We start from the raw sequence: 11044 nt of genomic DNA, 5'->3' as shown, positions 1-11044 counted from the left end.
TAATTGTTCTCAACTAATTTTAACTAATTTTTTGATCAACGTATTTCGGTTATCTGTCTCTTATAATAAGGAACGGAAGGAGTATTAATCTTTAATTAATACGTGCGAAGGGTTCAAACTTTCAAGCCCTTTCTAATAAAAAAAATCGTCTTGAAACATGTCTTTAATTAAAAAAATTTCAAAATCAACCATTCAATTTTTTAAAAATATTTATTTTTCTGGACAAAAATAAAGAAATAATTATTTACGGTATTTTAATTAGATTTTAAATGCATGATCCTTTGTGTGGGTACCTATATATAAAGTATTAGTAATAGTAATTTATACACGAACACGCAAATATGTCTCGTAAAAGAAGAAAGGAATTTGGCCATTAAAAAAATGGGGCCCATCGCTATCATGCGCCTTGGGTCACTATCCCCATCTTCTTTTGCATAATTCGAACCAAAGCCATGCTTAATTTTCCCATTTTATTCCCACTCTCAATTGAATTACTCGCCGATTTTTTATTCCATGTGGCCATCGGAGATTCTCCTCCTTAATCCTTCCGATTCCACGCGCCACCCTTGTTGATCCTACCGCCGGTGACCTTGCTCCGTGATCTCTTCAACACTACTCGGTACTGCCAATTCGGTTCTTCCTTGATCTAGTTTCTCTGCCCCTTTGCCGAGATAGTGAAGGAAACCGATGCTGGAGTGTCCTTCTTTACTGATTTAATTTGATTGAGTATGGAAAGTCAGTTGAGTAAGCCACATGAAAAAAAAGTAGTCAAACTCTAAGTCGTCGTCAGGTCTAAAATCAGCTCATTCAGGGTTTCATTTGTTGGTGCTTTCGTTCATTTTATTTTGCATTAGAAAGTGCTGCAACTCTCCGGCGATTGCTGTTCTTGGTTGTCGCTGGATTTTGCTATTTCAGTAAATGGGGAGGAACGCTGTGTGAGGAACTGCATGTTAACATTTGATTTAGGCCTGGCTGCGGCGAAGTAGAGATCTTTTTCTTCTGCCTTCATTTAAAGCGATCCCACTGTGATATAGTTGATAGATTCGTTTGTCGGTAAATTAACAGGGATTCATCTTTTGCTCCATTGAATGAATAGGAGCTGATTGAGAAATTTTGTTTTCTTTTCTTATTTTTCGTGAGGATACTGTTGCTTAACTTTTATTTATTCTTTTTTTGTTAAATTTTATTGTCAACTTATGTTGTGAATTCCATATCGAAATGTTTAGAAAATCTCCATGAATTGAAGTTTGTCAGGAGTATTGATTCGCCAAGTTGTTATTTAGTTTTTTCAAATCAAGAATTTGTTTGCGAAGTTTGGTTTTGGCACATAAAAAATGTGTTATGACTATTTTGCAGAATTCTGTGCTTTTTTGCGTAGAAAGAAAAAATCACTTCCTTTCTGAGCTCATTACCATGATCTTTTAAGCGACACTTTTAACACGTTTTTGGAAATTAAAGATTTGGATGCCGCCTTTAAATGGCTTCAGATTGGGTGTCGGTCTTGTTTTATGGTCTCCTAAATCTGTATCTATACTGTGAGATATGCCTTCACTGTGAGATGTGCATTTTTTCCCCCCTACTAAACTCATTCTATCCTTATACAATACTTTCTTTTTGCTTGAAAGGCTTCAACTCTGGTTTGTTCAAGCAGACAGAGCCACATATAGAAATCTCAAATCTCATGCTGCTTTACTGAACTGCCGATGAGCAGAACTGATGTTATTGGCAGTAGAAGGAGGAGGATTCTTCTCTTCTTCAGCTTCAGGATATAGTAAGGGCCTGACCCTTCTTCTCTTGGGTCAGAGGAGTGAGGATAAACCCATGAGAGTTTCCCCGTGGAACCAGTACCAGTTGGTATACCAAGAATCAGACCCCGAGCTCCAGCTGGCTTCAACAAAGAATCGCATTTCCCGCGGTTGCGCTTCCTTTGCTTGCTTTGGTCGCGCTTCCGCAGGGCTTGAAACACCATCTCCTCTTAAAGTGGGCCCTGCCCAACAGCATGATGTCTCACCAGGGTCCTTGGTTTCTGACAAGGAGCAATCTGTTCATCTTGATAATAGTAATGCTACAAGAAAAATAGCACTTAAAAGTAGCCTAAAAAGGCCACAAGATCATAAGCCAACTCCCATTGAAGCTGCTAATGAACGTGAAGAATCAGGCGGTGAGCGGAGTGATTTTTCTGTTCAAAGAGAGCGCAGGAAAGTGCAGTGGACAGATGCTTGTGGCAATGAGCTCACTGAGATACGAGAGTTTGAACCAAGGTATCGGAGTATTTTGTTTTCCGTAAATGTTTTAGCCAAGAATATTTATATTAATAAATTATCTGTACCAAGTAAGATTTGCTAGTTTACGCTATTTCTAACTTTTCTTTCTTTGTTTAGTCATAAAATGTCGAAAGAAGCATGCTAAAGTTGGCTATTTGAATTACGGTAATTTGACAAATTAATTAAAGGCATGTATTGGATAGTGAAGAAAATATGTATTATGTGTCTAAACCCCTATATTTCATGATCCTGCCTCCTCCTCTGCTTGGATGCGACTATAAGAATGTTGATTTGTGGGTTTGTACTTTTACTGTTCTCCATTTGATTTATTATAGCTTTTAATGATGCTTCCGATGCCACATCTGTTGTTTCTCTCTTAAGCCTGTCTTCTTATTTTTGGTTTCTCCCACTAACGGATAATCTTACTCTTTGCTTGTCAGTGATTACTATTGAATCTAATGATCTTATTGATGCTTGAAATTCTTTATATCTTTGCTTTATGCTCGTGCTTGAACCACCAGAATTTGGATTGAACCATATCATATTGATTCTGAAATTTTGCAATGCCAGTAGCCTTGATAAAGTTCTCGAATCAAGCAATGGACAGAAAGCAAAAGAGAAAAGGGGGGAGATAACTGGTGACGGTAGTAATTGTTCATTTGTAATTTAGGTAGGGAGATCAATTAATATGAGGCGGGCATGATAATTGATCCAACTTCTCTCGTTTGGGCATATTGCTGTTATGATAGGCACTCAAGCTGGGTGGGGAATCTCTAAAAGTTTGATGTTTACACATGAGGACCGCCCTGCTTAAGTAACTTGTCACGCAGTTCATGCTATTCAATGTCAGACTTTAGCATCCCATACCATCCTGGTTCTTATCAAGTTAATAACTAAGGAAAAAAATATCAAAAGAGAAGATGATCCCTCGCTCTTGGGTGGAAGGATTTTAGCTTTGAATGACCGTGGTTTTTGTTCTCAAGTCTTATTTTTGCAATCTCTATTGGATTGGGACATCATTTCATTGATTCTCTCTTGAATATGTTAGGCCTCTTCCTAGTCAAGTGGTCTTAAATGTGGATCGTTTTGGTCAATGGTTAACATTATAGATTTGTTATAGGCTGAGAGTTTAACAAAGCTCTTTTCTTTCATAGTTATCATAAGTTATTCCTTTATATGGGTTCTGTTATTCTGTTATTCGGTTCTTACCTTCCATGTGCTATATTCGTATGGTCCTGTCAAATTAAGGTCCCATAAACACAATCTGTTCTATTGTAGAAGATATATGGTGCTTTTCTATAAGATGCGAACTATCTTAGGATTAATAAAAGTTTAATCACGCAATTTGTGGAATCTGAGTATAAGCTATTCGTTGTTGCATTGTTTATCTACTCGTATATTTTTCCTTTTGGTCATGGCATGGGGCAGAGCAGAAAGCTCTGATTCTTAGTTGGTAGGTTTGGAACTTGAAAGGCTTTGATTTTGTCTTGCAAATTTGGAGTAATTTCTGCGTAGCAAGTTTAGAGATTCTGGAAGGTTTAAGGAAGGAATGTTTAATAGGAAAAGCCTGCCTTGAAGTTTTATATGTCTTTAGTTTGAGATAACTAATGGAATATTTTAGGATAAAATGCTGCTTTTGGTGCATTTAAGGGGCATGATGTTTGTTTTCTTTTTCTTTCCTGGGATTTTTAGATAATTGCTAGTGCTACTGCAACGAGGTTTTTCCGTGATATTACTGGGGAAGGCTTCTTTCTATTGTTGTGGTTTCACCTTGTTGTTTGGTTTTCATTTCTGGCTTTTATAAAGGACGCCTCATCCTTTGCCCTTGTACTCTTATTTCTTTATTTTTCTACATAAAAATAGTGGCTTCATCATGTCCTACTCTTGTTGGATATTTTGGGCAAGTTCTATGTCTTCATACATGTGGATATGCTTGGGCACCACATCTTTAGGTTTTTGGTTGATTCAAAACCCCGTACATTCTTTGGCCAAAAAAAAAAAAGAAAAGAAACCTGTACCTTCTAAATTTTTCAGCCCCTTTGTTATTTGTTACTTGAATGATCTTTGGGAAGCTTCTATATTGATGTGAATTATAATTAGTTGGATTCTTGGTTTATTAACTCGAAATCTTCTTATGTGCAAAAGGATTTGGGCAGCTTTGCCGCATGCTTCATATTTTTTTTCCACCCACTTGCTATTTCGTTTTGATCTGTACGGTGCCTTTCTCATGTGATTTCGGTAAAAGTCAAACGAGGTGTATGTAATATATTTTTCTAAATTTTTCCAATAACCTATGTGTAGTTGATTACTGAACTAGAAATTGTCATTCATCTGCAGTGAAGTGGATGGATCAGATGATGAATTTGACAATGGGAATGACAGAACTTGTTCGTGTGCCATTATGTAAAATTGAATTTCCACCATAAGACGAGTGGAACTCATTTGCGTGGCGTCCAGGGAATCACTGCTTCTAATAGCATCACTCAGCTTGTAGAGAATGAAGCCACAATTTTACAGGACATCTGAGACGGACATGGTAGAGAGTCCAATAACATGATCTGCCTGAGTGATCGTCTGTGTCGCAGCCTTCAATTTTGTTCCTCTGCTTCTCACCGTCATCATCATCAATCAATTTATTGTATATTTCTTGTGTGATTACATTATCTTTCGATTCATCACATTTATGCCATTTCATGTTCTCATTGTTATATGGATCGACGAAGTTTTAGTCCTATCACCTATGTTCTCATCTTCATCTAGAAGAAAAATTATACAAGCATGAGATTCCATACAAAGTATTTGATAGCAGCTTGGTGATGCTGATAAACAAAGGGGCTTCTGAGTTATGTCCTCTGCTTGAAACCAGGGCTGTGAACGGAAGGGTTGGAAACTGAGAATTATTCCGCTCGTTGCACTGAGTTTAGGGTTCATTTGGTGTCACTGAGTTGCCCGAGTCGTGCGAGTGAAAATCATTTGTGGCAGTGTTCTCTTGGTGGTGTGTTTGATGAAAGGGGGCACCACTCCTCCATCAGGAAAACATGTGTCATTTATCAGACGCTTATGGTCGGGCTCTGGATCCTTAGCTTTTCCGACGCGCCTGTTTATAAAATTATATAAAAAATTTACAATAAATATATACTGTTCTTAATATAAAACCTTGTTTGATTTTTATTTTAGTTCTAAACATAAAATCTCAAACAATTTTATCTCTTATATTTATTTTTTTTTTTTCAAGATAGTCCTTCTAATAATAATAATTCTAACTAATACACTTGATTAATAAAAATATTTTAAAAAAGACAATACCTATTTATTATAAATAATTAATTTAATTTTTTTTCTTAATCTCTTTAAATTAGTCAACTAACTCTTATAGAGGATAATATTTTTTCGGACTATGATATATAAGATGGTTTAATCAAAGTAAAAGCGCAAGATTTTGTGGCCCCTTTCCCAGGTATACCGGCAAGTTCTTGTCCATGTGTTTGAAATTGAGTCCAGTGCAATAAGATATTAAATTTAGGTAAAAAAATTTTTATATAGCGTAAGCTGTAACTATTTTTTTTAAAAAAAATGTAACACATGTGAATGTTTTGATTAAAAAAATTAAAAAAAATCAAACTAAACGCACTAATCTCAAGTTATATTACATATGAGCTAAACGACATTGTTGGGTAAGGAAAAAAAATGGTAAACGACATTCATAATTTAGTCGCGGCAAATGGAGGTGGCACCTTCGGCCAGTAAACTAGAGCCACTTTTCCAGCGGAAACTTGGCCATGCCTTGTCCACACAACCTTTCTCTGATGATGATAAGCCCCTTCACTTCCAAATCCACAAATCCAAACAAAACCCGGTTCAAGAGGATTCTCAAAGCATCAAACTATGGGGTTTAAATATTAAAAAAAAAAAAAACCAGAAAATCTGTGGGAAATTGGGTAGCACCACCGGCGAAGAAAATGTCAGTGGCATCTTCAATCCCATGCATCAAAATCCCATCTTCTTCTTCCTCAACTTCCTCTTCATCTTCTTCTGCATCATCCTATTCCCTTCGATTTTCTACTTCTTCCAAGTATTATAGTTTCGCCATCAGGAATTCTCAGACCGAAGGGCCTCTGAGAAGACCAGGGTCTCCTCCTTTGAGGGAACCCCTGAAACCCAACCCTCCATCTCCGCCGTCGCCGTCCCCGTCCCCGTCCCTGTCACCTGTGGCGCCCGCTCCTCCTCAGCAGAATGTGGCTGCTGTTGTTGCGGACGATAAGAATGTTGTTACATTAGAGTTTCAGAGGCAAAAGGCGAAGGAGCTTCAGGACTACTTCAAGCAGAAGAAGCTGGAAGAAGCAGATCAGGGCCCTGCTTTTGGATTCGTGGGGAAAAATGAGATCAACAATGGAAGGTAAAGCTTTGATTTTTTTTTTTGGAGACAATGAATTTCGAGCTTTTCTTTATGTTGGTACAACTGCTTGAATGATGAGCTGTTCGTCAGAATATGGATGGATTTAAAGCGGAACGAATTTCTATAGTGGCTGAGGAGGTTTTATGGGATACTTGCTTAAATATTCGTCGCCTTATTTTCTTTTCTCTCCGATAAGAATTTGCTTGGTTGATATATGTCCCAAGCAGTAGCAGCCTTGGACTTGATTAGCTGAATTTCTAGTCTAAGATTAGGAGCAGGAAATGTAGATGACCATGAATATGACTCAGAAGCTAAATCTTTGTGAAACTTTCTGGTGTTCTAGTCACGGTCATGCCTGGTTTATAGCGAGGTCTGTTTTATTCCCGCTTGCCATTCCTTTCCTACATTGTTATTGATTGGATATGTTTTATAGATGTACGATTATTTTATGCTTTTCATTCCTTTTATTCTTGTTTTATTGTGATAAACTTTGATTCTGTAAAATTTATTACGAGACTATCAACTTTTTCGCTTCATTTTCTTCCTCTAAAACAATTGTAGAAGTCACTGAAAGCTATTCTCCAAGACTATTTTAAAGTTTTCTAGCCTACTTTTAGAATTTCAGTTTGTCACCACTTTGTAACATTGGTTAAATCCAATTTAGTGGAATTTCAATTGGACATCAGATACAAAAATATAGATAGGAAACGTTAGAACAAATTATAGCAGCCAAATGGAGGGTAACCGTGTAGAAAACTGAATCTAACTATTAAGCTTTTTGCTTTTGGGTGGCTGTCTAAAGGGGCAGATGAGCTACTGTATTCTTTTAGCATTTTCAAGTTTTCTCCTCGTGCAGTAGGGAAACACGTTGTAAGCTTTGCTTCCTTGCAAAGTTGGGCTAACTTGTTTGATTCTTCCCGGGCTAGCATTGCTCCAACTCTTAAGTGTTAATGACGTTATCAAACTTCCTCTCACCTCAACTTTTCAAGAGAGGGAGAGTGAGATGACTTGGTTTACTCTCAAAGGGACTGATTCGCTGACCACTTTTAAGCACTTCATAGAACGACAATGGGAATTTCACTACAATTAGATTTTATGACTAAGGTCAGTCTTAAGCTTGGCACGTGCTTACACTAATCTTACATGTGTTTCTTGTCAAAGTGTGATTTTCAAAGGACATCTACGGAAATCTTATATTTATTGCCTGGGAGATGGACTTGTTGAGTATTGTCAAGCGGAAGCGCGCCAATTTCTTTATCTGCTTGACCACACTTAGTGGAGGCATCTGCACTTAGTTTTTGCCTCTTTCTGGATGAAGCATCCATTGCTAATTATGGCAAACTTAAGAAATGACACTCATTATCAATTATAACTAGCTTAGAGGAAGTTCCTGCTTATGGTATGATTCGCATGATGCTTTTCTCCTTGACCAGTGGAAGCGTCTCTTCTTGATCAGCGGGGACACGTTCTCCTGGTCAATGGAGGCACCTCCTCTTAATTAGTCTAGACACCTCAATAATGAGCTGGAAGCTTTGCTTCTTATAAGAGAGCTGTCTTTCTTCAATAATTAATTTATAATTAAATTGTTGTGGCTTTTTATTTGATTAAATAGATATAAACTAATCAATACAAAACTAGAATTTTATATGCGTACGTCCTTATCCTTAAAGCTTTCTTCAACCACAGTGAGGAAATACTCTTCAAGGTAGACCTTACCTAATTCATGAATAAATGATAGGCTGACTTAATATTCATTCGATGGTCATTGCAGTTAGTGAAAATGATAGGCTGACTTAATTTTATATGCGTACGTCCTTATCCTTAAAGCTTTCTTCAACCACAGTGAGGAAATACTCTTCAAGGTAGACCTTACCTAATTCATGAATAAATGATAGGCTGACTTAATATTCATTCGATGGTCATTGCAGTTAGTGAAAATGAACATTGAGTGAAGTAATCTGAAAATAGCGTCGACATGTGGGAAAATATGGGTGTAGGATCAAGTGAACAGTTAAGATTGATTTGACTGCATCATCCACATTCAGCCATATTGATTTTTGTCGATCCAAATCCTAAGGTCTCGTGGTGTTGTCACAAGCGTGGAGGGTTCAATACTGTTTGGACACTAACGGAGACCAAGCTGGTAACAATGATGTATGGTCTCACTTTTAAGTGGGTTGGTTTTCTTATTTTAATAATGAGCTTTTTGAGGGAGAGCCCTTTGCCTACTTAGATGCTCGTGAGACACGGGCATGGCTTCCTTTTTAATTTTGAAGTGGCCTTGCTCCATAGGATGCAATTGTTTAGACAGTCATTAGATGGTCGCAACTGGTTAGTTGTATGCATCGTTCTGGCGTGCACACGCAAAACTGAAGAAACATCTCCCACCCTCCTTGTGCTTAATATCATCTACTCTTTTGATACGATGCTTCTTATACATTCATGTGTTTCTGTTGGGTATCCTTTCATCCTTTGGTATTCATGTGACTTGTTTAATTTGGCCTGTGTATTTGGAATTTGGTTGATGCAGATGGGCCATGTTCGGTTTTGCCGTTGGGATGCTAACAGAGTATGCAACAGGTTCGGACTTTGTTGATCAAGTAAAGATCCTTCTTTCGAATTTTGGGATCGTAGATTTGGAATGAACAATTTTAATGTTTAATGTTGTTGATAGTTTCGACCTTTATTCGTAATATATTTCTGTGGTTTGTTACTCCCATTTATAGCAAGCAACCAAGTTGCCTGGAATGATAACATTGAGGATTTCCTTCTTTCATTTTGCTCTACTCTTACCCGTATAGACAGAGATGTATACGGCATTTGGTGAGCAGAGCAGATATTCTCTGTTCATGCATTCGACCAAATTATGACACAAAAAAATGTGACTGTGTATAAAGTCTACCTTCCATAATTATATTTATTTATTCTTCAAACCTTTTCCCAAGACAGAACTATAGAGGTTTAGATCTGGTCTGTCGATATTTTGCAGTTTTTATCCAAGATATAAACTGATATGTTAATGAAGAATACGAACTCTTGTTTGCCATGCCCGAAAGATGTTTTCTTATTATAAATGTTTTGAACTAGTTGAAAAATTGAAGGGAAAATCGCAAAAAAAAAAAAAAAACCATGGAAAAGATTACACACAGGGACTGGTTCACAAAAATTGTTGTCAAAACTTATATTATTATTGTTAAAATCCATATTAATATTGTTATGGGTTTTAATTTGTAATTTTTTTAACTTCATGGTCTTGTTTTGTGATTTTCCCAAAATTATAAGGCTTTTTAATTAAAAAAAACATAATATTTAATTTGTTAATAAACGTGATAATATTACTTAAACAATGGAGCCATGACAAGTTAAAATATGTAACTTGCCAAACAAGTTTTATTAGGCTAGTTAATATACTACTATCTTAATATAAGAGTTAGAAATTTAATTTAGTCCTAAATATAAGATTTTAATTTATTTTGTTTTATATTTATTCATATATATATTTTTTAAAATAACCTCTATGATAATTGCATATGTTAAGGTTTACATCAAAGAATAGTTCTAATGAACATAATTAATAAGAGTATTTTAGAAAAGATAATATATATTTATTATAAATAATTAATTTAAGTAATTTTTTAAATATTTATAAATTAGTTCTCTAATTATTATATTAAGAATTGAAGATAGTCTTATTTATAGCGAAAACGAGTCCTATGTAAACTTGAAATAAGTCATATTGTTAATATTATCTTCAACCCTTAATATAAGACCTCGTTTAATTTTTATTTTGATCCTAAATATAAGACCCTAGTCTACTTTGTCTCTCATATTTATTCATTTTTTTAAAGTAATTCTTCTAATAATGGTAGTTTTAACCAATACACTTGATTAACAAGAATATTTTAGGAAAGACAACACATATTTATTATAAATAACTAATTTAACTTATTTTTAATCTATTTAAATTATTCAACCATAATTAGGATAAGAGGTAGTAATTTTTTTACCTGACTACTATTGATAAAATATTATTCGTGTTACCATATTCGGAATTGAGAAACAACACGCATCATCTCAATTTTTGGGTGAAAAAAGGCATCTGATTATAACGATAATTTAAAAGCCAGAAGCCTTTGTCAGAGACGATCACGTGTGCTCCACGTGTCGATACCGTACGGAAAGCCGACATTGTTTACTTTCTGTTTACTCTGGCTCTGTCTGTTCATGTTCAATTGTCCGTTTGTTTTCCCGCCCCGAAAGTTCGCGCCTTTCAATTTCCCAAAAACTGTACACACTCACGTTTTCAACGGAGCAATCGAAGAAAAGAAGCGCTCACCAAAATTCGGGAAAAAGGTCACACAGTACTTGTTTACTCACAGCAAGA

The 11044-nt window shown here is 36.0% G+C and overlaps 2 protein-coding genes across 4 annotated transcripts; both read left to right on the top strand.

Moving 5' to 3' along the window:
• The first annotated feature begins 481 nt into the window (after nucleotides 1–481).
• LOC114722122 (uncharacterized) lies at nucleotides 482–5388 on the top strand. Of its 3 annotated transcripts, none has more exons than XM_028908060.1 (3): nucleotides 482–790; nucleotides 1626–2261; nucleotides 4602–5388. In XM_028908060.1, the coding sequence occupies exons 2-3, from the start codon at nucleotides 1717–1719 to the stop codon at nucleotides 4669–4671; spliced, it is 615 nt and encodes a 204-aa protein (XP_028763893.1). In that variant the 5' UTR covers nucleotides 482–790; nucleotides 1626–1716; the 3' UTR covers nucleotides 4672–5388. The 3 variants fall into 3 exon arrangements, with proteins under 3 accessions (XP_028763893.1, XP_028763892.1, XP_028763891.1); XM_028908059.1 differs by having other exon boundaries at nucleotides 484–619; XM_028908058.1 differs by lacking the exon at nucleotides 482–790 and having other exon boundaries at nucleotides 821–2261.
• Nucleotides 5389–6174: 786 nt separating this feature from the next.
• LOC114722123 (light-harvesting complex-like protein OHP2, chloroplastic) lies at nucleotides 6175–9704 on the top strand. Its single transcript, XM_028908061.1, has 2 exons — nucleotides 6175–6660; nucleotides 9191–9704. Exons 1-2 carry the CDS (start codon nucleotides 6224–6226, stop codon nucleotides 9303–9305), a joined length of 552 nt encoding a protein of 183 aa, XP_028763894.1. The 5' UTR covers nucleotides 6175–6223; the 3' UTR covers nucleotides 9306–9704.
• The last annotated feature ends 1340 nt before the right edge of the window (nucleotides 9705–11044 follow it).

This window comes from Neltuma alba, unplaced genomic scaffold, assembly GCF_004799145.2.
Source record: "Neltuma alba isolate B1F8T4 unplaced genomic scaffold, ASM479914v2 tig00012082_pilon, whole genome shotgun sequence".
Classification (NCBI taxonomy): domain Eukaryota; kingdom Viridiplantae; phylum Streptophyta; class Magnoliopsida; order Fabales; family Fabaceae; genus Neltuma; species Neltuma alba.
This window is presented reverse-complemented; position numbering and strand designations above follow the sequence as displayed.